We start from the raw sequence: 26,318 nt of genomic DNA, 5'->3' as shown, positions 1-26,318 counted from the left end.
ACACTTCCTTTGTACTGTTGTAACACCAGTGACTAATTAAGAACTTCATGCATGTAAAATCACCCAGTCAGAAGTTAATTCACTCAGTCAAGTTAAAATAAGAGTTTGGAGAATGCTTAGGTGGCAATGACTTTAATTTTTATTATGTTGTCAAATAGTGCAAATACGCACTGGGGATGAACGTGTTGGTATTTAGACAAAAAGATAGATTTGCTGTTTCAAATAATTCTAGGAAGCAATAAAGCAGTGTTGTTATACAGTAATGAGCTCTTCCAGGCTTCGTAATCCAGTTTCGCCACCTAGTGTCAAACTGTGTCCCTGCTGTAGAAGAAAAGTCCTGCTTTTTTCCTTTGGGAAGCAAAGTCCATTGGGTGTGATGCTGTACAACAACATGTTAAACAGCTACTCTTTATCGATAGGTCTGCCTTGTAATAAAAGTACATTACAGCAAAGGACATAATTAAATATTGTCCTCCATGTCTTGGAATAAAATAAGAATTAAGTCTTGGGCTATGAGGCTGTCCATAAAACTTGTATGTAAGAAAGAAATAATGTTATTTATAGGCAAATATTAAGAATGAGTGATCGGGATGTGGTTAAATCAGCACATCATGTTTATCAAACACCAGCTTGTACAGTTGTTGAAAAAATTGCAAGTTGAATTTCCTATAAGTGGGTCCTGAAAGGAGAAAAATTGTCATCACAACACATTCCTAGGAACAACAATGATAAAACTGACAAAAAGATGATACTCTGGAGATATAATGACAAGAGAACTAACTAACTGGCCTCACAAACTTTTGGTTTATAAAGAACACCCATCATTTTGCAGCAAGTTCTGCCATAAACTCTACTAGTAGACTTGGGCTGTAGCACTTCATTTCTCTTTACATGGGTAGCACATGGAGAAAAAGCTTCCTTGCCTTGCTGGATACTAAAGATGATGGGAGAAAAGAGTTAACTAAAGCAAAGTTGTTCTTTGAGCATTTTCTGTTGTTTCACAGGGTGATGCAGAACGGACTTGCCAAGAAGACAAGCTTTGGAGTGGCACTGTGCCAGTGTGCAGAAGTATGTTCTACCTCAGTCTATCACTTAATGTTGGTCAAGGGTGATATCACACAACAGAAATCACTAATGCTCATTTTGCTTTATAACCCATACTGTCTGCATTTACCTAAATATTTTTGGTAAGTACCACTGGTAACAACGTGGAAGGGCAGAATTGCTGGTGTGTGCAGGTAGCAGTGTGAAGAAAATCTCCACACCTTTCTGCCTTGCTCCTCTGCAGAGAGCTTCCAGGTTAAATAGTTCTGACACTTGAGGTCATGGGTTCTTGTGGTTACTGAGAACCTCTGAACACGTTAGTCGCCAGGAGTCACACGTATTTAGCGTCCTCCAGTGTAACTCTGTGGATATCATTCTCAAAGGCACTTCACCTCTCTGAGATGTCATTGATTGCAGTGCTGAAATAGGAGTTTTTACACAAATGTTTACGTGGACTTCAGCTGTTGGCTGAAAGACACAACAGTTTCCAGAGGCTTCCTGCCAGCACAGTCACAACAGATTTTTTACTTTTAGCATGAAGTGGACGTACCAAGTATGATTCTGCTCTGCTACTCAGGGGCAAATTCCTGGCAATGACCAGACAACTGCTGAGTTCTTTCCTGTTTCTGAGTAAAACCTGTGGAGGAGCTATGAACAGAACAAGCCATATACATTTTGTTTGATTGGAAAGTATTGCTTACATTACAGGAATATCATGTGGACCTCCAGACATGATAGAAAATGGATCTGTTCAGGGAGAGGAGTTCCTGTTTGGCAGTGAAGTTTTTTACAGCTGTGACCCTGGCTTTGAGCTACAGGGGCCAAGCAGAAGGATTTGCCACGTTGACAGAAAGTGGAGCCCTTCTGCCCCTACATGCACGCGTAAGTAGCAAGCAGAGTAATGTGATGTCCAGGAAAGCTAGGGCAGGAGGAGAGTGTTTTGTCTGGCTTCCTCTCTTGTCTTTCCCTCCAGCAAAGGGTCTGTAAGAGAAGGAGCCAGAGGAAAAGCCAGCAGTACCTCTCTGATCAGAAGCAATCTCCTTTTGGCACATTGAAATGGCATAAACATAGAAAGAGTCGTGCTGACATCAGTAGGGTAGGAATGTGGCCTGCTGTATCTGACTTGCCTTGAATCATGGTGTGCAGAGCCTTGGACATGTTCACCCCTGCCATGCCAGAGCAAGTACATCCTGGCCACTCAGTATGTCTGGATACCACAGCTGTGCTCCCTAGGACCAAATCTTGGCTTTCTATCAAGAAAATAACTAATTGAGGCAGCTTAGGAAGAAGGATTTATGACTTATTTCATACAGCTTATAAATAAAATGGAAATATTTACAGTATTTACCAATAAATCATTCTCCATCTTTTCTTGCTGATGTCATAGTTCTATGCCTTGCATTTTTCTCTCTCATCTTTGATGAATTTGCTTGGTCTCCACAGTGTGGGACAGGGGTCAAGATTCTTCTTAACTACTGCCATTGTTCTTGAGCACATTTTGAGATCATCTTCTACTGCAGGACCACAAAGGGGACTGAAAATGCAGCTTCAGGCATGCATAGAAGAAATATTCTGAATCCTCTGTTGGTTTGAACATACCTCATATCTTATAACAACAGCAAAAACATTTAAACACACTTTCAGGTGTCTGCAGTGTAAACCCCAGGAGAAAGGGCAGGAAAGGAATTGTATAACTGTTCTCCATGTAACAGTTCACAGCTTCTTTCTTGCTGGCTTTCAATTAATTCAGGGTGAGAACAGAGCTATCAGATGTTGTGTGACTCATAGAAAGAATAGTCTTCATTGTGTATAAAACCCAAAAGTTTTCTTCTCTCCTAGAAATTACTTGTGGGCTTCATCCCTCCATTGAAAAAGCAGAGGCCATTTCTGCTGGAAGTACATATAGAAGTAATGTAACCTTTGTGTGCAGCTCTGGATACCATCTTGTTGGGCCCCAGAATATCACATGTCTTGCCAATGGGAGCTGGAGTAAGCCCTTGCCATTGTGTGAAGGTAACTGTTTGGTTTTGTGTCCTGGAACATTCCAGTCTGGGATAAGCAATAGCTCCTCCCTTATGCATGCACATCATATAATCCAGAGACTGAGTTTCTTTGGAAAAATGATTCTGTAATGTGGGGTTTCTAGAGAATGTATCAGCGGAGAGAAAGAATGATTTCCATCTTTCTGCCCTACTGGCCCCAGTCTGAAGTCATAAATGTGCCCTCACTTCCCCATTTTGTTGGGGCTTTTCTCCATCACCAGGAGGAGCTTCTTTTCCAGGCTGGCTACATTTCCTTCCCAGGGTTACTGAATCCACGTTCTTCATTATTTATAAGTCTATGGTGACTTTTAGCATATTGTGTTATTAATTCAGGAAATATTTGAAGTCCAGGGCTAAATATCAAGCAGAATTAATAAGACCCCTTCCTTTGCAGAGACCAGATGCAAAATTCCAGTTTCCTTGCCGAATGGGAAAGCAATTTATGAAAACAATACAGTTGGCAGTACAGTAACATATCTCTGTGAGAGGGGATACAGCTTGGAAGGAGAATCAGCAGCAGAGTGCACAAGAGATGGAAGATGGAGTAATCCCTTGCCTCTCTGTAAACGTGTGTGTTTGCTTTGTAATGGAAAAGTTTTGCAGAGAAACAACAGGGGCAGTTACTGATACAAGTTAAAGCATTAATTTCTCTGAGTGTATTTTTGTGACAGTAAAAGAACGAGCTGTCTTCTGCATAGGTCCCTCTAATTGGAAAGATGACATAAAAAGGAGTTATTATAGTAAAACACTTGATAAATAGTAGAAGCACTTGGGAGAATTGTTTGGAGGAGAAGGCAAAAGGGAGACTTTATTGTTGTCCACAGGTGACATATTGACAGGGTCCAAAGGAAGAAGTGCCAGATTCTTCTCAGAGTTGCACAGTGGTAGAGTGAAATGCAATACACACTAGTTGCAATAAAGGAAGATCCAATGAAGTTTTTGAAGAAAATTTTTACCATCAACAGAGTCAAACAGAGGAGCAGAAACTCAGATAGGACATGAGCTCTCCATCTACAGAGTTACTCAAATTTTACTCAAATTTCTGATTAGGTTCCAGAGCAACTTCTGACCTAGCTGGCCCTGCTTGGAGAAGCAGGTTGGACTTAATAGCTGTACAAATTCTTCTGCATTTCTGTGAAATAGTGTGTTATGTACATGTGCACTGTACCCACACACCCACAATAGCCTTTCTTGTTGCTGTATGTGTCTGTAACTAATTTTAAGACCTAGTGTAGTCTTAGGATGGTTAATTTAGACATTTAATTTTTGTATTACATAGTATTTATTCATTTTAGTATCAAAAAACTGACATAAATCTCTGCTCTTTATAGAGCCAATATTTTCCACATTGGTGATGAGATCAACAGACCATGCAAAAATAGCCCAGCAAGTTTACAGCCAGCAATAAATAAAATTAGAGAGATTCTAAACTCTAAGTCTCTAATCAAACATCTGAATTTTTGCTGCTCTTTATTGGTCCAGCCCCTCTGAACATGAAGTAGGATAGGTCTGGTTCTCTTTGATAGAAAGGTTATGGTAAACAAGAAGGACAAGAGAGAATGGTTTCACAGTAACAAGTAGGATATTTCTCACTTAAATCCTTAGTATGCCTGGCATTAACCGAGGATGTGACAGCAGTGAATTAGAAAATTTTTAATTATTATGTTATGACCCAGTGAATTAGAAATTCTTTAATTTCTAATTAAACAGCAGTGAATTCGATTTTTTTAATTATTATTTTATAACCCAAATATCATAATTTCAAATCAAATTACAAATTGGGCTCACATACAGCATCCATTTGTATTGCTTCTCATGTGCTTTGGATTTGAAATTTGCAGAAACTATTCTAAAGTGGTCTCTCTTCCTTCCATCTCTTTTTCTTCCCTTCTTTCCCCTCACACCCTTACTTTGAACAGCAAACCCTTGTCCTGTGCCTTTCATAATCCCAGAGAATGCCCTTCTGTCCGAAGTGGATTTTCATGTTGGCCAGAATGTATCCATCAGGTGCAGGGAAGGCTACCAGCTGAAAGGACAGTCTGTGATCACTTGCAATGCTGATGAGACCTGGACTCCAGCCACAGCTAAGTGTGAAAGTAAGTACAAGACACAACATTCCACAGGGATTGGTATCTTCCAGAGGGCTCTAAGAAGCTCTAGAGAAGAGCCGTGTCTCCTTTCTTTCTAACAGAGTTGTTCTTTAAAAGGACTCAGAATACATCTATGTGGGTTGGTGCTTCAACAGTATTCATCCTACTATTTACTAGACCCTTCTGTAAATGTATTCTTAATTTACCTTTTGCAAGTCCTGGAGCTGGGTTGTTTGTTGAATACCCTAAATACCCTAAGAATGATTCCCATGAGATCATGGGTGATGAGACAAGAGTTGCAGAAAGAGGTGCTGCCTTTTGTTGTATTTATTAATACTGACAGAAGGCAGTATCCTTTTGCAAGCATGTTGGAAAGCCTTTTGACTTCTTGCAAGCAGTACTGCTTAGACTCATGGATCACAGAATGGCTTGGGTTGGAAAGGACATTTAAGATCATGTAGTTCCAGCCCCTCTGGCATGGGTAGGGATGCCATTCACTAAATCAGGTTGCTCTGGTCCCATCCAACCTGGCCTTGAGCACTTAGAGGTGTGGGGCACCCACAGCTTCCTTGGGCAACCTGTTCCAGCACCTCATCACTGTCTGGATAAAGAATTTCTTTCTAATATCTCAACTAAACATGCTGCTTTCAGTTTAAAACCATCGCTTCTTGTTCTGCCTCTATTTATCTTCCCATATAAATACTACCTCCTCGTAATAAGACCCCTTAAGAAACAAGAAAGCTGAAATGAGGTCTCCCTGAAGCCTTCTCCTGGATCCATGCTGAATAATCCCAGCTCTCTTTACCTTTCTGGGTAGGAGAGATGCTCCATACCTCTGATCATTTTTGTGTCCCTTCTCTGGACCCACTTTTTCTTGTACTGAGGACCCCAGAGGTGGATGCAGCACTCCAGATGGGGTCTCACAAGGACAGAATAGAGTGAGATAATCCCCTCTCTCACCCTGCTGGTCACACTTCTTTTGATGCAGCCCAGGATACCAGTGGCTTTTGGGGCTGCATCCAAAAATGCAGCTGTTGGCTCATGTCCAGCCTCTCACCATAAAGAACCCCCAAGCCCTTCTCAGGGTTGCTCTCAGTGACTTCTTCTCCCAGTCTGTACTCACATTTGGTATTGCCCTGACCTGAGTGCAGCACTTTGCACTTGGACTTTTTGAACATCATGGGATTTTCATGAGCCCACTTCTTAAGTTTCTCCAGATCCTTGGACTCCGTTGCTGATTTACCACCAGAGGTGTGTGTCTATGACGTCTCTCCCCAACAGCATTGTCTTCCGGGTTAAAACCTGTGTCATGTAGGCTCTGCAGCTCACCAACATCTGGATGGTTTCTTTTGTTTAGAAATATCTTGCGGTCCTCCAGCTCATGTAGAGAATGCTCTGATTCGTGGTAACTTCTATCAGTATGGAGACATGGTCACCTATTCATGCTACAGTGGGTACATGCTGGAGGGGCCCCTGCGGAGTATTTGCTTGGAAAATGGAACGTGGACAACACCACCTACCTGCAAAGGTAAGTATTTTTTACTAACAGAATGATAGCTTAACTTGCCATAAACACAGAGTTGTCATCCTAGGTACAATAAAAATGAAAGTGAAATTTTTGCTAGTTTTAGTGCAGTCACAGTTTCACTCAGGGCATTTAATTCCAGGTTATTGATTTATTTCCAGTTTAAAGTGAAGGCTTCCATAATTTTTTTCATCAGTCCTAGCTAGTTTGTTTTGCTACAGTGTTGTATCTGACACCTAGGATCTTTTCTCCTGACATCTTTTGCAAAAAAGTGACAGAACTAGTCATCTTCCTGACAAGTTGACCTGTTTCAGATAAGCATTGCCAGTCAGTTTTTCACAGTCAAAAACTGAACACTGCAGAAACCAAAACAGAACAAATGGATTCTTATTCCCTCACTATGTTTAAAGTGTGGCAGCTCCTGAAATTCAATTTGCAGTAAGAGGTAGATTGATATAGCTCACTAAATAATGCACACTGAGCACTCTAGAAAATTCATAGATTTAACAATATACCAGGCTTTCTAAACTTGGCATAACAGCAGGTATTTGTTATTTCTTGGTCTATTGAGCTAAAACATTCACTTTTTTAAAGCCAAGAGTTAAGTCTTCCATTTAGAAGATTCAAATAAATAAAAAGTTTTGAACAGAAAATGTGAGAAACAGAAAACTGAAGAGAAAATAAAGTCAATAATAAAAAACATATATAAGCATATTCAAATACTAACTAAGTCATGGATGAGGCACAGCAAAAGAGTTCAATGTCATAGGGCTTTGGTGAAAGAGATCTTGTCATCTGCCATTTCCATGCCAGAAGCTTGGCTTGGCCTCTGCTGCTGGGTAGCTGGGAGCAAGGAGTTAGCTGCACCCTGAAGTCTTATTTCAGACTGTGGAACAGTCACCATGACAAATTGAGCTTTTAGGTATTCTGTTTAGAAAGCAAAAAACCTTACAACACAGCAGTGGCCAGTCACGAGCAGCCCCATTCCTCTTCACACAGAAGAAGAAAAGTTCGAGGACACTCACCTGGGAGCATTGGAGTCATTATCAGAATTGTCAGGTCAGCCTCTCCTGCAAGTCTCAGCTCCCCATGTCAAAATACAAGCAACAGTTCTTCCTTCCTCAGAATGGCTCAGGAGCCATTTGGAGGTAAAGGATTCTATACTGTACTAAGCCTGGCAAATCATGGACCCCTCATCAGTTTTTTTTATATGAATTCTGACAGCAAAATATTGTGAATACTGACACCTAAACAAGTTGAGTTGCCCTTCTCTATGAAAGCAGACACTCACCTAAATTCCTGCATCTGATAGTTATAATGTCTTGCCTAAAAATCATGGATCAGTAGAGCATTTTGAGGAAAATCAGAACCAAAGAAGAGGGCTTGCAACTCCTGAATATTTCAGGAATAGAGTAGCTTCTCCTGAGAAACAGTTTTGTCTTGGGTTTGTGACCGTAGCTTGGCGTGAGCAATTACCCATCAAGCTAAGCCAAGTAGAGAAGATTTGAAGGAAAAACAACTGAGTTACATCAGTTGTCATGATGTATCCAAAAGTCCTGTTGGAAATTTGCACTCCCAAAGCACCAGGCTGTTTCTAAAAAGTTTGTATTTCTAAACTGTGATGGCTACAGAATTCAAGGGATCTCTGCATAATAGCTATTTCACCTAAGCTAGAATTCAGTAGCAAAATTACTTGGATATTATCTGTTGCAATTGTATCATTTTGGATTGTTCAACTGTCCTTTTAATATCACCATTTTATTCTTATTTAATATTTATTAGTTACAAAGAACTCCTTTATGCCAAGGGATGCAATTGTCTGCTAAGATAGATTCATGCCACTGGTCACCAGAAACCAAGAAGGGCTGATCTGCAAAGCACTGTCAAACATTCTGTTTGCCACACTGCAATATCTACTGGGACTGTTCAGAGGAATAAGTATTAGGGAAAATTATTTCCAAAAAATGCAGTGAACAAGTGGACACATGATGAAGGTGGAAAACAAAGCAGAATAACGTGTGTATTAAGGGAGGGGAATAACAATTTCCCTCCTCTTTTCTAAAAGGGGACTTTAAAAGAACTAAAGATGTTTCTGAGAGGGCTGTCCTGCATTTTCATGACACATGTCAAAGTGATCTTTCAAAACTGCTTTATAATTCATGTGAGTGATTTTCCTAACAAAAGTCCTACAGGACCCAAGCCTTTGTGGTCTACATCAGAAACTACATGAAAGCACTCGTCGTAATGACTCATGCTGCATTTTTTGTTTATGGCTGTATGAGTTGATTATTAATGTGTTCCAAGCCTGCTTGAAACGTTCTGTCCCAGTTGAACAGGTTTGTTAATGTAAATATTATAATTAAAAAGCAGACTTTGGAAGAGCTCTCACCACAGCTGCACTTGCCTGAATCACCACTGGTTAGAGGTTGCTGGCCAGATTCTGATCTGAGTTTCAGGGGTGAGAAGTATTAGCCTGGATCTGCTGATTGTAAATATCTGCAGGACTCATTAGGCTGCACAGATGCACACAGCTTACCTGACTCTTCTTTCTGAAGTGCTCTAAAACTCTTGTCTGTTTGCTCTCTTCACATCTTGCTGACTCTGAATGAGTGAGTGGTCCATGTGGAGCTGTCAACAAGAAAGTTTGTACTCCATCAGCAAATAAGTACATTGCAACAGGGAAGGGGGGGCCTGAAGAAATTGTTCACTTGCAACTACAAGGAAGCATTTTGCTAAACTGAAAACAGAATTTATTTTTTCCCTTCTGACATGTTTGACTTGTGGTAGTATAATGCTTTTGTGTCCTGTGTAGATAAAATTACAAGGAGATGTCAAAAGATTGATACCGTGGATGTGAGATTTGCTACCATTAACTAAAGTCACAGTTGATCATTTCTGTTCTCTCCTGAGCACATCAGGACTGTATTTGCTTGCTTTTACAACAGACAAAAAAAAAAAAAAAAAGATCTCAACATCCAGTGCCAATCATTTTTCTAGTCTTGTCTGTTGATAAGAATAATTCGCACAGCTACAGACAAGTAGTCTTTGCTTGCCTAAATTGATGTATAACAAGTGCACACCTAGGGATGATAGATTCTGATTCAGTTTCACAACCAGGACCTGGACAGAAACCCAGGAAAAGCCTATCTCTACCTGACATCTGATTGCTGAGTAGCATGGAGTTGCCATCCAAAGCAATTTTTGTTACTTGTGAAATACCTGCATCTTCTGCATTGACAGAGAGGAAAAATACATTTCAGAGATCTTATTTCATGGGATTTGAATTTAATATAGGATATCATTTATACATTAATCTTTTATCTCACATCCCATTATACATTAGTGGAGTGTTGTTTAAGTGGTGTAGATCACACAAAGCTTTAAATGGATCTTCCACTGCAGAAAAGAAACCTGTTTGGCACACTATTCTGCTTTAGTCAACACCCAGAGACAAGCTGTCTGTGCAGTAATAGATGTTTTTACAACAAAAATTTACAAAATCACTGTTAAAATATTGCAAATTATGTTAATCTTTCAGAGGCCTTGTCCCCTTCTCGTTATCAGCTGACACTTGATGGGAAGGCTCTTGAGATTGAAAAATAACATGGCAGAGCTTTGGCCTCATTTCAACAGACTCCAAGCTGTAGCTTGCATTTTGGCATGGCTTAGCTCCAGGAGTGACTCAAGTTTGTCTCTTTGAGGGAAAGATTTTCATTCTTTCCAATGGGGATTTCAGGTCTGAACAGTGTTTGAGTGTGCCAATCCACTGTTTGTATTTAATGCTAACAAACACTCAAAGCTTAAATGCATATTTTGCTCACCTAATAATTAATTAACAAAAGCAGTTCAGATGCAATTAGGAGTTCAGGTTGTTTCCTGAGATTACGGTCAGTCTGATTACTTATTTGTTCTGTCGTATTGTCTTGAAGCTGCAATTTTTCATTTTCTCTGTATGACATGCACACCAGCATAAGAAAGATTGAGCTTCCTCCAATGATCTTTAAGTATAACATGTTTCTGTATAGCTTTCACCTGATTTTCTAAAGTAGTCGTGGTTTCCGTGGATGTATGTGACAAGAGATGGTACAATATCATAGAAATGGCAAGAAGTCCAAAGTCTGTCCAGCCCAGGCACCATATTGGCCCAGCATGATAGACTCCAGTCCAAATTCCTCACTTTTATGATCAGGTGCTTATTAATAGGAATGGAAGCCGAGGAGCACAGTCAACATGAATGCTAGGTGAAGTTTGTAGTCACACTTTGAGTTCCAGAGATGAACACTTACTGTGCCACTGCTGCACCCTTTTTGGTCCCTTCTCATTATGCTGGATGATAGTGCAGTAAAAATTGCCTGTTCTATCACACAGTTAATCTTACTTTAGACACAGTGTATATTATGCCAGATGGCATTATCTTGGTGTTTCATACCAAGGTTAGAAGAAAGCTTGATTCTATTCCAGAGTCAATTCAGAAGGCCTGGGGGAAGGGGTGAGAAGGGTAATAGGTTTTTATGGTGTAGAGTATGGGTATTTTAATTTTGTTTTACGAAAGTTAGTGGGAAAATCAGGTAAAGAATAGTGTCAGCCTTGAAACACTATCCAAATAATTTATTCAGCTATAAATATGTCTACATTTTCATTCTTTCTGCGGACAATCTTTTGATTATCTTAATGATTCCCACACTCTTGCGTACAGTACCTAATCAAACACAGAGCCAGAAGACAATGTAGCCCTTGAAATCAAAATCAAGCAATATTTCTGAACTTCACTGCATTTGTTTGTTCTGCTCTGTGCAAGATGCTGTTACTAGACTTCTAACTCACTGTCCAGAGTTTGTAATGGAATCTTGGTGTTTCCAGCTGTCTGCCGGTTCCCATGCCAGAACGGCGGCATCTGCGAGCGCCCCAATGCCTGCTCATGTCCAGATGGCTGGATGGGCCGTCTCTGCGAAGAGCGTACGTACACCATCGCTAACTGTAATCCTAAGGGTGTTGTAGGTAAGACAGATGAATTTACTGCAGTGAACCAGAAGAGGCCTAAGAGATAAAACCATAAAAATAATTAATATATTCTGCTTGACAAATGAAAGGGAACAGAAAGGTATATACTTGGCTTGTTTATAGAATAATAACTGTTCCCTTACATCTTCAAAGCAAAACAAGCACTTTTTAAATTGATGTGATTTTATTTCTGGGTGCTCTTTCACTGTGGTTGAACACCTTGTTTCAGTTCTCCAAAGTCTGTTTCTAACCTGAGAGTTTTGGGGAATGAACAGGGATTAGAACAGAAGAGACATGAGTGTTCTTCTGGTGGCTGCATCAGTTTCCTGGCTTCTGTTTTTTTAGTCTGTGATTATGAACCTCATCAGTTAATGTTCAATTAATGTAATGTGTCACATTTTCCATGCTGTCCCTCCTGACCTGTGTACTTGTGCCTCACAAATTCTAGGCTGGTTTTTCCTGTCATGGATCTCCAAATTATTAGAGAGCTGGATCTGCTCTCACTGAAAAGAGCCAAATCTGACTCTCAAATCAGATTACCTGGGTGACCTTGGGATGCCAGTCCCAACTGGGGCTGGCAGTCCTCATCCCCCATCCATTGGGATCCATGTTTCTCTTCATGGCGGTCTTAGCACAAGGAATTTGGGAGATTTAACCCTTTCAGGCTGGCATAACTGCTGCATGAGGAACCTTATTACTGTACATATAGTAAGGCATAGGCCTATGTGGATAGAAAAGGGAAGTGCCTTTATTTAGTATTTAGTATTTAGTATTTAGTATTTAATATTCAGTATGGCCCTGCTGTAAGGCTTTAGTTTGTCCAAGATCTGCAGCAGGGGTGGTGTCACTGTCCACAAATCTGAGTCACTGCCCCTGACTCTGAGTATACATGGAAACCTGCAAAAATTGTGCACATTCTCATCTAGTTCTTGGAAAAGAATATGGTTCAAGTATTTAAGATGTATCGTGTTAAAATGGTCCTCTGAATCTATCTCTGCAGCTTTCAAGTCTTCTCTATGACAGTATCAGCTGCACATGACACAAATTAGTGGTAGATACAGAATGAGAACAAGAAGTTCAGCAAGTTCTGTCTTTTTGCCTTTATGGAAATTCCAGCTATGTGGTATATACACAAAACTCCTATTTTTCTGTCCCTGTGCCTAGTATCACCACAGCCATACATGCCACTTAGCCCTGTAAGTCTCATAGTCTCAGCAGAAGAGGATTGCACCCTGTGTCTGACAAAATCATGTTTGGTGTCCCACAATTGAGTTTATTAGTTTCATCAGTAATGACACTTGAAGCATTCTCCAGAACCAGCCATTTCATTTATCATCCCAGCCATTTCAGTCATCCTCCAATTCAGACTGGCAACTGACTAGGCAGGTCACACTTCATACAGGTACAGGCGCTAGCTTTTTTTGTTTGTTTTTTGTTTTTTTGCCTTTTTTTTTTTAACTTTAGTTTAGATAGAAAAGGAAAAAAGAATTCCCACAATTGGTCAGTGCAACACCAGTTTTGCGTTGCTTGTCAAACAAGGTGCAGCTGTGAACAGAAAAGCAGGTTTAGTCTTAGACATTGAGGGCCTGTTCTGGAAGCCCAAGTAATTTTTGAGTGCTAGCACTGAGCACTGATCTGTCAGTATTAGGCCACAGTAAGGCCACTGAGAGAATTCAGTCACCTTGTAGTTCCCAGTACATTTCACAAAAAATATAGGATTCATCTTCTTGAGAGAGTCCTGACCATTCTAAAAAATTTGCATGGTACTACAAGTTGAATGATATAGAAACGTATTTCCTGGTGATACAGGTTAGTCCTGTGAGGCCCATGGAAGTCCACAATTATTTTCTTATCCAAGTTCACTGTACCTGCTCAGCTTGACCTCTGCTGTGCAGAGGAAGAACCCCTACCTCAATCTTCTGGAGCCCTCATCCACCTTCCCAGTATTACACTCTACTGGAAGTGCCACTTGAGGGTCCTAATTTGAGACCCAGCTCAACTCTTGCTCTTCTTAGAGCATGTACACTCACGTACTTTGTTCACTTAGCATGGTGGAGATGATAGTTTTGTGAAGATACTTAAAGCATGAACACGTAGGAGTTTTGCAGATGTGCTCACAGGAGCAGTGTAGCTCGATTGTTGCTCTGTCCAGAGGTCATCAGCTGCTTGGTATGTGTTTTGTTTCTTCCCCAGAGCTTCCAGCCTTAGCCTTTTTCACCCAAAATGCCTTGTATCCAAGCTGCCTTTCCCAAGGGGCTTATGGTCTCACCTGTCTCAGCATGTTTTCACTAGCCTAGACAAAGTGCTTTTCTATGGGCAGGGCACAGATTAACTTGTTTTGGATGCTACATCTGCAAGCCCAGAGAATTCACGAACAATCCAGTTTTTTGCCCTGGCTCAGTTTCCATGAACACAGAGCCTACAAGCACCTGAAGGACTCCAGCTATTGCTCCAGCCTATCCATTTCTTTGCCACTACTCTTTGTCATATCTGTCTGTATGTGCTGCTCATGCCTGGTGGGTAGGTCCTGCTCAGCTCTGCTGATACTCCATGCAAACCCTCCAAGTGGCAATGGAGTTTCTAGTAAAACATAAGTTCCTCTCTTGCACACTCTATTCTTTGCTTCCATGGGAGATAATTATTTTCTCTGGTTCTCTTCTCCTTAGCAATATGCATTCTGCCATGTCTCAACGGAGGTCGCTGTGTGGCCCCTTACCAATGTGACTGCCCCATTGGATGGACTGGATCACGCTGCCATATGGGTAAAACTTCTCACATGCATTTTTTCTCAGTTTCTGGGACTCTGCTAGCAACACCTCGCACAGTTCTCTAGGGACTCATAGAACTCCTAAGCTTGTCACAGGAAAACCTAGGCCTACAATAATGTTCCTGGAGGATTTGCTGTTCCCAGCTGTAAACTATCTTCAGACAAGTCCCTCCCTGATGAGTCTTTAAAACTCCCAGAAAAGCTTGCTCTCAAAAAGGACAGACAGTATTCACAAAAGTACTCTCTGCAAAAAGCAGTGCAAAGGAGGAGAGGTTTCCAAGGAGAAGATTAAAACCATTTTTCTCAATTCCAGGTACATGATTTTCATTTTCATCTTAAGAAAATTCAGGTCATCATTAAATTCACAAACAAGCTGCAGGTATTGTAGAGGTTTTCCATCACATAGCTGTCTGGTTTGGTGGAGGCCCACTAATTGCCTGGGTACTAAATCAGGACAGAGAGTACACCAAAGGAAGGATTTAAGGGTGATTGAGTTCAATAGACACATCATACATGGGTACCTTACATTAGCTATCATCCAAGTTCTTTGAGCAAATTCAATGTGCACTTCTTTTTAGTAGATCTCTTACTTGCACCTAACCAAAGGTGAAGGTCATGGACCACACAAAAATAGGGTGGGCTAGGATGGGAGTGATTCTAGTGTCCAGGTTTGTGGTCTAACCAATCCGTTTGTGTGAGATGAGGTTGGCTGCAGTCATGGAAAATATTTGAATATGAGTTTAGAATATGGGTTTCTGACTTCTGAATATGAAGACTGAACGAACACCAGGTTTTGGAAGACAGTTCCCTGTAAAAAGACAGTAAAACTCAGCAACTGACTGATTACTGAAACGTCTTTCAGTCATTGTTAAATCTTAAACGCTTACAAATATTAGCTATTTTTAAACATATATTTCAGTTTCTTCACTGTATTTTTATTGTCCAGGTGCACCTTAACTGATTTTTAATAGGGACTTAACATGAAAGCCCAGTTTTGCCTTCCTGCAAGACTTTGAAGTGGCCGATGGGGTGAGCTGGGAAGGAGTCCATGCCTTTGTTAATGAATGATCATAGTATTTGTTTAACTGATAAGAATAGTGAATCTGGGGGATAAGCTACGCGTTACACTGCAAACCAAATCCTTCTGCAGAAAACTGAAATACCAGAGAGAACGTTTTAACTCTGAACTATTGTCTTTTGAAGGGACTCTTGCCTAACACATAATGCATCATTTCCTCTCATATTTCACAAGCTTTGCAGCTATAATAGGTGCTTGAGGAGGATAGATGGCTTCTTGGCTTTTTGGCCAGCCATTCAAATCTGTACAGGCTTGACTTGCTTTTCAGTAGCTAAAGGAAAAATTATAGTGAACAACTGCATCTGCATCATAAACACTGCTTATAAAGTTTTTAAATCACTTGTTGTTTCAGCTACTGATATTGACATTTTGCTGTGATAGAGAAATACTTCAGTGACAGCTAAAGCTGTTTTGGTCATAGGCATTCCAAATCAGAAGTAATTTTCAACATTATGTACTTGGTGCACTTAATTGTATATGGATGGCCTATCACTATAGCCTTCTGCCATTGTTTGTCCTTGTTTGGCCAGAGGAACTGGAGTAGGTTTTTTGCATTCCTGTGACTACTCATTTCCATTTCCTGTAATTCCATAATAATAAGCACTTCCTGATGCATATTCCTTGCAAAAATATTACCCAGACTTCATCCTCACTAGTATCTTTAGGTCTGTCCTCTACGCATGGCATTATCTGCTTTAAAGTATTCACATCTTTCCCGCAATATAAATGTCTGTGTTTGAAGGATCTCATTAAGTGTATATCTAAATTGTTCTATAAATTGTGTGGTTTACCTTTCAATCTCAAAATTGATAGGAAGACTTAAAACTTTGACTTTTGTTTGGCATGATACCCTTGGGTTAGACTGTCACACTAAAGCATGTTCAACCAGGCTCAGCATGACCTGTAAGGCAGATGAGAGTTTTTCGCTAATGCCCTGTTGCACCTAGTCCCACCTCTTAGACCCCTAAGATCCAGTGTCTTTCAGGATCTTACTGTTATTCTCTGCTTCCTTTCCTTGTCTTCATACAGGTGCCATTCTGTGAAGTCTTACTCCTTGCTTGCTACTGATCTGCACATGGCTTTCTGACCTTCAGCTTCCTCTGCTTATGCTGTCTCTTTCTATACGTTTTTCCCATGTCTGGTGTCTGCTTGTCCTGGCTAGTGTTAAGCTGTCACATTCCTTTAAAAAAAAAAAAAAGAGTCTACATTTTATTCCTGTTCTCCTGTTCATCTCATGATTCTTCTAATTCTTGCTCCTACTTCTGCTTGCATTCCTTTGTTGTCTTAATTGGAATCAAAGAACAACAGAATCTTTAAGACAATGTAAAATTACACACTCGCTGTTTCAGGCAGCTCATACAATGCATCAGAGAGCAAAAGTGCTAGAGGGAGTCAAACCGCACTTAGCAGACGTGTGCTTCTCAGGCTGCCCTTCCCATTCTTAACAGAAAAAGGCAGGATGGATTTTCAGTGTCCTGCTACTAAATCAGCTTGTTGTGCATGTGCTCATTAATGCAAATTTGTGTGTGTTTGTGTGCAGCTGTTTGCCAGTTGCCTTGCTTAAATGGTGGGAGGTGCATACGACCAAATCGGTGCTACTGTCCCTCTTCCTGGACTGGACCTGACTGCTCTAGGTAAGTGTCATTGAGCACTGTCCCAGGGCTAGGCTGAATCACACCCTTTTGAACTCTAAATCGGAGGAATGAGCAAATAATTTTAACATTTTGAGCATCTCTAGATTCTGTAAATCAGTAACCTTTAGATGCCTCAAGTTTTATGAACAATATGGAAAGACCTTAGAGGGTACTCTGCAAAATGATTGCCAAACTTGTAGAAAACTCAGAAAATTGTATCTTTACATGTAAACAGACAGGCAAACCCGCAATGTTTAGACTGATTTTTTCATTATGTAAATGGAAGTGGGGTTTTGACATGTAATACAGAATGTTCTTAGGGAAATTTTGGTGGCTTACTCTTTACTAGTGTTCATTTTGAATTGTATATACCTCAGCTAGGTCCATGTCCAAGACTGGGGTCATGCAACATTTGTCATAAATAATAAGTCATCTTACACCCAGCACTGAGTGATGTAATCATTTAAAGAGTACAACAAGGTGCCTCTGAGGCACGTCCAAGTTCAAATCTCTTGGCAGCTCTAGGGCCATGATAGCAAAAAATGTGTATACCTCAACTCACATGGGCTCTTGCTGAACACAGTGGTCATTATCATGGAGAGCTAAACAGAACCAGATGAATATTAATATTTTTCTGCAGGGAACAGATGAAGCCTGTGGCATTGTAATTTTTTCTGTTCATCTTTCTGGGCAGATAGTGACAGACATTCCTTCCTGTCTCTCTGATAGACAGTTTATCTTAAAGCTGTAGAAGAGATGCTTGACTGAGAAATCACATTGTCCAGAACAAATAGTGTTCATTTGTCAGCTGTGATTATATGTGCCTTAGTGAGGCAACTTAAATGTATTGCAAACAAACAGTATCTTTCAGCTTTAGACTGAAAGGTATACACTGAAGTCTGGTAGTATTTCCATTTAGGACATGAAGCAGAGAAGCCCAAATGCAGCAGACAAAATAGCCAAAAATAGTGGAGTTTATCTCATGAGAGACAAAGCAGTGTCAGGCTATTCCCTGGCTTCTTTTGTTGGGTTTTTTTGTCCACGTCCATAGCTCTGTGCAACAGAACACAGAAGGTAGGTCATTAGCCCTTCAGGATTGGGCTCTAGCAGCTCATCCCTTCCAGAGCTGTTTGAGAGGACATTTCCCAAATATAACTGGGTGGGTGAACTGAAGACAGAAACAAGCTCTGAGATCTGTTTCATATTTTGTTAAGTTTTGGCCTCAGTTACTTGTGGCTCTTTATGGTATATGATACCTTTCTGGGAATTCTGAACAATACAGGCAAATAACATGATAGCAGAGATTCCCTGCTGCAGGTTAACAAGGTGTGGATTTTAAGGGGAAGCTGAAAGTTTTTATCAGCATTCATTATAAGACTAGTGCCAAACTACTCTGTGATGAGCCATGACTTAAATTAAATGTCAGCTATTTCTATTTCCCATGGCCACTCTACACCTCTGCCTTTGAGCTGTGGCATTCTAATCCTTGGTATACTTTCAGACACCATCCTCTTATGCATCACTGTTGATCATTTGATATGTTCAACACAACACTGATTTTATTTTGTTTGGGTTTTTTGATGCAGGAAACGGAAGGCTGGATTCTATCCCTTTTAACATCAGAGCAGCAATTCTACATTCAGATATCTTTCTTCAGCCTAGGCACCAGGGCTTGGATTCTAATGCATTGTAAATCAAATCCATTTTTTCCCTTCCCCCATGCCTCCCCAGCTCCCTTGTTTTGTATTTTATTTTGTGATACATCTTTCAATTTTTAAAGAAATCCTCTGTATTTTTCATTTATAAAAGTATTATCAAATATATGCTGCTACACAGGTGTCATACACACATACACATACAAATGTAAAGATTCCTACAATCCACTGAGGAAGTGGTTGTTTAAAGTGAAGTCCCTCCCATTTCTTACGTTAAGTAAGCTAATTAAACTATACTATACTGCCAGCCATCATTAAACAGAATATGGCAAAGCATACTACTGTCCAGCAACTCAACAGTAAAGTGTGTTACACAAGGCTGAATGAGCCACTAAACTCTGCATTGGGCCTTGTCTTGGAACTTCAGTTGATAAAAATTATAACTGCATGTCTGTGTTGTAACCACAGTTTCTGGTGAGCATAAGATTCTGTAGTGTAGTTTATGTGACATTGACTTCATTGGAGAGTGACTTAATGAGAGGCATCAGCATGAGTTTTACGTGAGATTACTTAGTAAAAGAGAGGAGGGAACATCATCTCATTCAGAGAAGAATGGATTAAGTGTAGCCAACAAGAGCCTTCAAAGCTTTCTGAACTACAGGCCATTCAGGTGTAGCTCTAAGCTGAATAATCCAGGATCCAGCAGCAGGAGGCAGATGAATCTCTAAAATTTACACTTTCCAGTTGCCATGAGACTCACAACCTGCCTGTAACCACCATCCCTTTCCTATATAAATGAAGTACATCTCTTCACAGGTATCTGCTAGGTGAATGTTTTTGATATTTTAGGATTGGATCCCAATATCTGATGGCCCCTGAGATGGAGAGAGAAGGCACCAGCTAGGTTTACAGGTGAAAGTTTGCTATCTGCTTGCCAAAATGTTGCGGCTTTGTTGTGCAGAATTCTCAAAAAATTGGAAAGGCCTCTCTTGAGAACACACACAGGCAGAAATGCTCAGCTGACTGAGAAATACTGAGAGCATACATGTTATCAGATTTCTCATTCTCAGACTGGTGATCCCACTGTGTCTGAGGAAAACACACACATGAGTGCCACCATTAAGTCATGCTCTGATGAACTGAAATGTTAAAATTTATGATTACGTGGGGTGGTGGAATTACAAGACAGAAATCACATGCATCTTTCAAAGTCACGTTTGGTAACTGTTATCAGTTAGCAAAAAGTCTGATCTATGAAAAAACATCTTAGAGTCAGGACACGAGTCATTGATCAGAAGCTCCATTTTTTCCCAATAATAACAGAAAAGTGTAATTTGCAGTTATCATTGGGAAAGAAAAAGAGAAATAAATTTTACCTTCTGTAACTTCCTATTCCTGCTTAGTTACCCTCCAGATGAAGAGTGTTCACAACTGCCCCACCCCACTTTATGGATGTACCTTCCTTTTATGCATGAACCCTGATACAGGAAAGTGATAGGACACCAAAATGAGCTCACAGTTACAGTAACAGGGCTCTAGTAAATACTGACACATAACTGATGGCTGTTAGCCCAAGACCAGAAATGGGGAAGAAAGAAACAAGCAAAATTGTCAGCCATTAGGAGCTTTCAGCCAATTAAAAGAAAAACATATAGTAAAGAATAGGAGTCATTAGGGGATCAGATTAATGTGAATGTAGATTCCTTCCCAGTGGGAGCTGCAACCAGCTGAAGAGTTGTGGTTTTAGCTCCCACAACCTTCTTTTTCTAATGGACACTGCTAGCACCTAGCAAAAATCTTCTGTCTCCCAGCTCCACAGCCATCGGCGTTTACAGCTTTGACTGAAGTTAGTGTTCAGTAAGTAATGTCCACATTTCAACACAGTCACCACCATTTGTAGGCACTTTGTTCCTTGACTTCCTTGCTGCCTTAACAGCAAATGAAGGGAAGCTGCAGTGAGCAGCACAGGACTTCTCAAGGGAAAGAGTGCATATGTGAGAAAAGCAGATCTTTATTTATATGTCATTCTCATGTTTTTGTCCCTTTTCCAGTGTGCTTCTCTGGTGTGTTCTCTGACTCTGTCCTGTCATCTCCAGAGCAGAAGCAGTGGTGAGGAGAGTGCTTAGATCTGGCAGGACATTGCTGGACAATTTAGGGCTGGAGAATAGCTTTTAGCACCGCAGCTTCACACTAGTGACTTGTACATGGAGTTCTGAGATCAACCCAGTGAACACGTTTGGTAAGGAGGTGTGGTGTTAGGACAGAATAGCTGAAACTAGAGGCTGTCGTATTAGTGCTATTGATGATGTTTTGATACTTGCTGGAATATTTTCCCCTCCCTACCCAGTACTGTATTGTCATTTATGGCACTGCTTGTTGTGTGTTTTAAACGACTTCCATGTGATGCACTTTACACTGTAAATAAAGTTGCACCCTGTTTAGTACCTACGTAGAGGCAACATGGCATTCCTTTTGTAAACCCTCACAACAATTATATTAATCTATTAATCTTTAGGATCTGATGGCAATGACTACAAAAATAGACCTCCATTCAAGCAAAAAGACAAAACAATTGCCAGCAAACTTAAGAGGTTGTGTTGGCTTAATCCAGATTTGATATGCAGATAAAAATGCAGTTCGCACCTCATTTTTCAAATTCTTTTTTCTGCTAGGGGCATATTTTTAAACCTGTAAAGGCCAAATTTACCACTGTCATGAAGAGATAGATCAAAACCTGCTTCACTCACCACTGAAGGAGATACAATTTGTTTTATTCTGCACCAGTACTGGAATTTTTAAAGGTATGGAAATGCCCATATTCCTGGACAAATGAGGTAAAGAATCACTGTAACAGGAAGAAATTTTTTAACTCAAACACCATTCCTCCAAACAAGGAGCACATATGCATAACAGGCAAAAGATTTAGAATGTAAAGTTTTTGGAGATAATGTTGTAAACCTGTCAATGTTTGGATACACAGGCATAAGTGGAGACTTGGAAGTGCAAAATGCGGTCAGTGTTTGAAAGCCTTGCCCTAAGCCGGCAACTCAGAAGGTGGTGTGAGGTTACTGATAGTGTTGTTAATGAAGCCCTGAAATTTAATGTGTATCTTATTAAAAAGGTAGAAATTTGCATCTCAGATTTTCAGTATTTGAAATATGGGTAAAATCCTGAGAGCTGGGGTGCCTGTGCACATGGACTTAGATCTTGTGTGTGCTCTGGAAATACAGAGAACTGCCTTATTTGAAGGGACATGTAGTAAGAACAGGCTCCTTCCCCGGCCAGTTCTCTTTGTTGCGACCATAGAACAAGCTAAAACTCTGAAAGGAGTCTACTGACACCTATGTCTCGCTGCTTGGAAGTACACTGGGAAATGTTTGGGTGTCGACTCAGATTTCGTGCGGGGGCACTGGACAGGGTTAGTGTGTGCCAGCACTTGTTAACATGAGAAGTCACCCTTACACTTTGACAGTCTGACCAGAGATCTCTTTTGCATCTCAGTGCAGCAACAGTTTGTGCACCTCTGAAATGTCTTAGAGCAGTTTGGATCCTCACTGCAGAAATGATCCCTGCTGCTTTAACTGCACTGCAGATTCTTTTCTGGGAGAACACACTTAGACTACACATCTCCAGCACCAAGAGACAGGAATTGCAGTACCCAGAGGCAAGCCAGGTGGAATATGCAGTATCATTATTCATCTGTTTCTTGAGGTTATTTCCATTCATGCACATGATGCAGAGCACTACTTCGTATATCCATCCCATTTACAGTGAGCTCCTCTCCCAGGAGCAGGGCTGCACTTCCATTACCCTTGCTTTCTAGCCTGACGTGTTGCTAGTGCCTGCCAATGTCAAGCTCTGCAGGCTTACCACCTCTCCCTGCTGAGCTTGGAGCACTACAAAAGCTGGTGCTCTTCACAAGCTGATGGACGTGGTTGCTCAGCGCAGGCTTGTCCATCCTGCCAGATGTCCCTCCTGTAGATGGACCAGCATGACCACATACTTCTTTGTGCTGTAAGAAGCCACATGCATGGCCTGGTAAAGAGGACGTGAGTTTCTACCAGCCAGTGGCAGATTGTGCCACCACAAGAAAGTCACTTCAAATCTTCCCATTTTATGGGTCAGATTAGCCCTACCTTCTCCCCCAAGGTGCTGCAGTTTTAAAACGACAGATGAGATTTAAGCATTATTATCATCTTTACTAATGATAGCCCTTCTGCAGATGTCATCTGCACACCTCATTGCTAGCGCAGTGGACCAGCACTAACCTTAATCTTTTCAGTCTAGTGTCTTTGCTGAATGCAAATCTTCCTCCTTCAAATTTTCATTTGCAACCATCTGCTGAACAGATTCTCCTGAAAACTCAAGTTCTTTCTCTGTCTCCAGAAACTTTGAAGCTATGACAATGTGATCGAGTCCAGACTGGCACCAGTTCTGTTTGGACCCAGACCTGCCTCCATGGCAAAGGCCAGAAAAGGAGGCTACTGGGCAGAGACAGGTAATCACTGTGGTACTGCTGGCTTGCACTACATAGCAAGCCAAGAGCATGGTGAGGACTGACCCTGGATCTCCACTGAACGCTCTTCTCTCCTGGATGACAATTTTGCCATGCTATATCTCAGGAAATCAGTCTGTTGTTATGCAAGCAGGTGGCAAAGAACAATCACAGCAGTCACCAATCCCAGCTCACCTATACCCCTCAAACAAATCCAGGACATTCCTGGCTGCTGTTAGTCATGCCTTCCCTTCCCATCTCCTCCTAGCTGCTTCCTCAGTACAGTCCATTTATTTCACTTTGTTTTCAATAGTCTGTAGTACTTCCTTCTCAGTTGGGAGTGGCATGATTTTTTGCAGCTAACTCAGAAGTCACCAGGATTCCTTGGATGTGAAGCCAACAGCTTCACTGGCTGGGAGGGAGGCACAGTGTGAAGGGTGATGAAGCTCTGCAATTGCCAGGGCAGGCAGGGCTGGCAGCCTCTGCAGTACACAGTGGCAGCCCTACACAGCTGAGCACTCCTTCAGCTGCTGCTGCCTCGCCTTGCCTCACCTTGCCATTCCTTCCTCTTGCACTCCTTGGCCATGCTTTTCATTTTACAGATACAGGTTATGCTTGTAGCTGCTGGGGGGGTGTGTCTGCATTTTCCAGGCAGACACCAAAGGCACAGAGCAGAGGCACATCCAGATCAGCTTGCAATAGCTGGGGAGAAGATGCTGTTGCCTTCTCTTACTGCACTGCAGCAGCCTAGGGTTGCCCTCTTCCCTGACATCTGCTCCACTATCGTGGAGAAATCCCAACTGATTTCTGCATCTGTCTTTATGCAGCTCTCTCCAGGAAGCTACAGTTTCATAGGTGAGGTCGTGAGCAGGGTCCTAGGCTGGTGCACAGGACACAGGAGTCCAGCAATATGCAAAGACCCCATCTACCTCATGTGTACATACCTTATGAGATATCGTAAGCAGGTCCAAGGCATTGTTCAGTGCCAGTGTAGTTATTAAGGAATTACTGCTCTCCTCTGCGTCTGGGGAGTGCAATATCAACTGACAGCCTTCAAGCCACACACAGCACCAAAGCCAGGCTGCATGCCCATCCCTGGCTCAGCTGGGGAGGCAGACAATTCTTCAAGGAAAAGGTAGGTTCACAACGCCTTCCACAAAAACCAAGGCCTTGGAGTTTGGCCTTGCCCTGGCTCAGGACAGGGAGAGGGTGGAGCTAGGCAGTAACACCAGGAAACTGACATGGGAGTCCAGGAAGGACCATAGTTCATCCCTGGCAAGTAGGATGGGGGCAGAAATGCTTGCAGTGGTTACTGGTCGTGCTGAACAGGGACCAACTTACAGCTGTGCCCAGGGAGAACCTGGACGCAACTCCAGACCTATCTCACTTAGCATGGGGCATTTGGGGAATTCCCAAGGGTGAGGGGAGGTTTATCCATGCTGGAAAAGAAAGGTGGCAAAATGGGAGGCTGTGTGGTATGACAAGAATGGAAGCCTCAAGAAAGCTGCAGTTTAGAAAGCACTTAAGTGTATGGTCATGTCATACAACCATTAGAGGTACTTAATTGCACCTATGCGGTTAATAACATGTTTAAGCATTCTTCTGGGCTGCAGCCTTAGTCAGTACAAGATTATAATAAATATGAAAAATTGTGTCGGCCCTGCAGACACTGGTGAGATGGCTCCTAAGTGCCTGCACTGAATATCTGCCATCAGCTGAATGTAGAAAGTTGATAAAAGAGGTGGCTGCCCAGTCAGGTATTGTTAGGCCAGATGTCTGGTATGATTTCATTAAATAGCTAGGTTAACAATGTAGGGCAAGGCATAAACAGCTCATTAATTAATCTTGTTTATTGGAGGGAAGTGCTATAAGCACGTGTGAGAATAAATTACATGAAGGAAGGATAATCACATTAAAGGGAAATTATGTGAAATTGGCATTAGAAATTACAAGTCAGTGCTTCCTGAGGGGGAAAAAAAAAATTTAAAAAGAATGTGCCCCTGGGGAGGGAGGGAAGTGAGAAGGTAGGCTGGTGACCTCACTATTCCCACCCTCACTTGATTTGGATTTCATGTGAACAAGCAACACTGGCAGAGTTCTAGGCAGATAAGAGGAGAGCAAAACCAAGACCAACCTACAGCACTGGCGAGATGCAGCAGCAGAGATTGTAAGAATTTTATTTCATCTTAGTTTTGGTAGTATGACTTCTCTCTGGCCAGCACCAGTGAGATAATATTCCTGCCATTCCTGTGTGTGCTGGCAGCTGGTATCCACATGGGAGGAGGAGGAGTGTCACAAAATTGAGTTGCGACACTCTAAAATGTCAGATAAATAAGGGAAGATAAGCACATCCAGCCAGGGGTAGGGGGCAAGCAGACCCTGTTCATGCCACCAAGGATCACATCGTACAGTGCCTGTCCAGAGTGTCCTCTTGCAGCCTAAGTGTTCCAGAAGCATGGGGTTGTTCTGATTTTATCCCTGGCAGGATTACATTAACCAGATATGAGTGGCTGCCATGTATAAATACCACTTTTGAGGACGCCTCAGGGAGGAGTCACTGATGGTAGCTATGGGGTTCAATAAAACAAAGGATTGAATGTAAGTGGGACAGATATCCCACTGCACCAAAAAGCATATGAGTTTTCTGGGTTACCTGTGGGCTGGGCTCCCTCTAAGGAAGCACTGGACTTGATGAGTTGAGTTAGTGTAAATCAAGGCATGACACAGCATAATAAGCACACTGTACAGTCAGAGAGCTAAATCCAGAAGGTTTCTTATGTTTCTGCTTTCAAGAAGCTACTGGGGGTTTTTTGAGACTTTCAGGTTATTCATGAAAAGATGCAAAAGTAGTATAGAATGCAGTTTGACTGGGCATAAATTACTTGGTACACAGACACCAGCACTCTGAAAACCATCAAGCACTTAAGGACCAAGAGTTAGAAAAGGGAGCCCTGTCTATCCATTTACATTTCCCAGAAGATCTGTAA

At 41.5% G+C, this 26,318-nt stretch overlaps 1 protein-coding gene across 2 annotated transcripts in view; it reads left to right on the top strand.

Annotated features, from left to right (window-relative positions):
• SVEP1 (sushi, von Willebrand factor type A, EGF and pentraxin domain containing 1) overlaps positions 1-21,284 on the top strand; it is a 118,468-nt gene extending 97,184 nt beyond the window's left edge. Inside the window, exons 41-50 of one of the 2 annotated variants that reach the window (XM_041486314.1) lie at positions 1,005-1,068; positions 1,753-1,926; positions 2,884-3,057; positions 3,481-3,654; positions 5,006-5,182; positions 6,534-6,704; positions 11,562-11,657; positions 14,369-14,464; positions 17,088-17,181; positions 18,768-21,284. In XM_041486314.1, coding sequence (XP_041342248.1) covers positions 1,005-1,068; positions 1,753-1,926; positions 2,884-3,057; positions 3,481-3,654; positions 5,006-5,182; positions 6,534-6,704; positions 11,562-11,657; positions 14,369-14,464; positions 17,088-17,181; positions 18,768-18,798 — 1,251 coding nt within the window. In that variant the 3' untranslated portion in view covers positions 18,799-21,284. The remainder of the gene's footprint in view (positions 1-1,004; positions 1,069-1,752; positions 1,927-2,883; positions 3,058-3,480; positions 3,655-5,005; positions 5,183-6,533; positions 6,705-11,561; positions 11,658-14,368; positions 14,465-17,087; positions 17,182-18,767) is intronic. The other variant, XM_041486315.1, reaches the window with a different exon arrangement.
• Positions 21,285-26,318: the final 5,034 nt, after the last annotated feature.

The sequence above is a fragment of the Pyrgilauda ruficollis genome, unplaced genomic scaffold (assembly GCF_017590135.1).
Source record: "Pyrgilauda ruficollis isolate IOZ18807 unplaced genomic scaffold, ASM1759013v1 scaffold75, whole genome shotgun sequence".
Classification (NCBI taxonomy): domain Eukaryota; kingdom Metazoa; phylum Chordata; class Aves; order Passeriformes; family Passeridae; genus Pyrgilauda; species Pyrgilauda ruficollis.
This window is presented reverse-complemented; position numbering and strand designations above follow the sequence as displayed.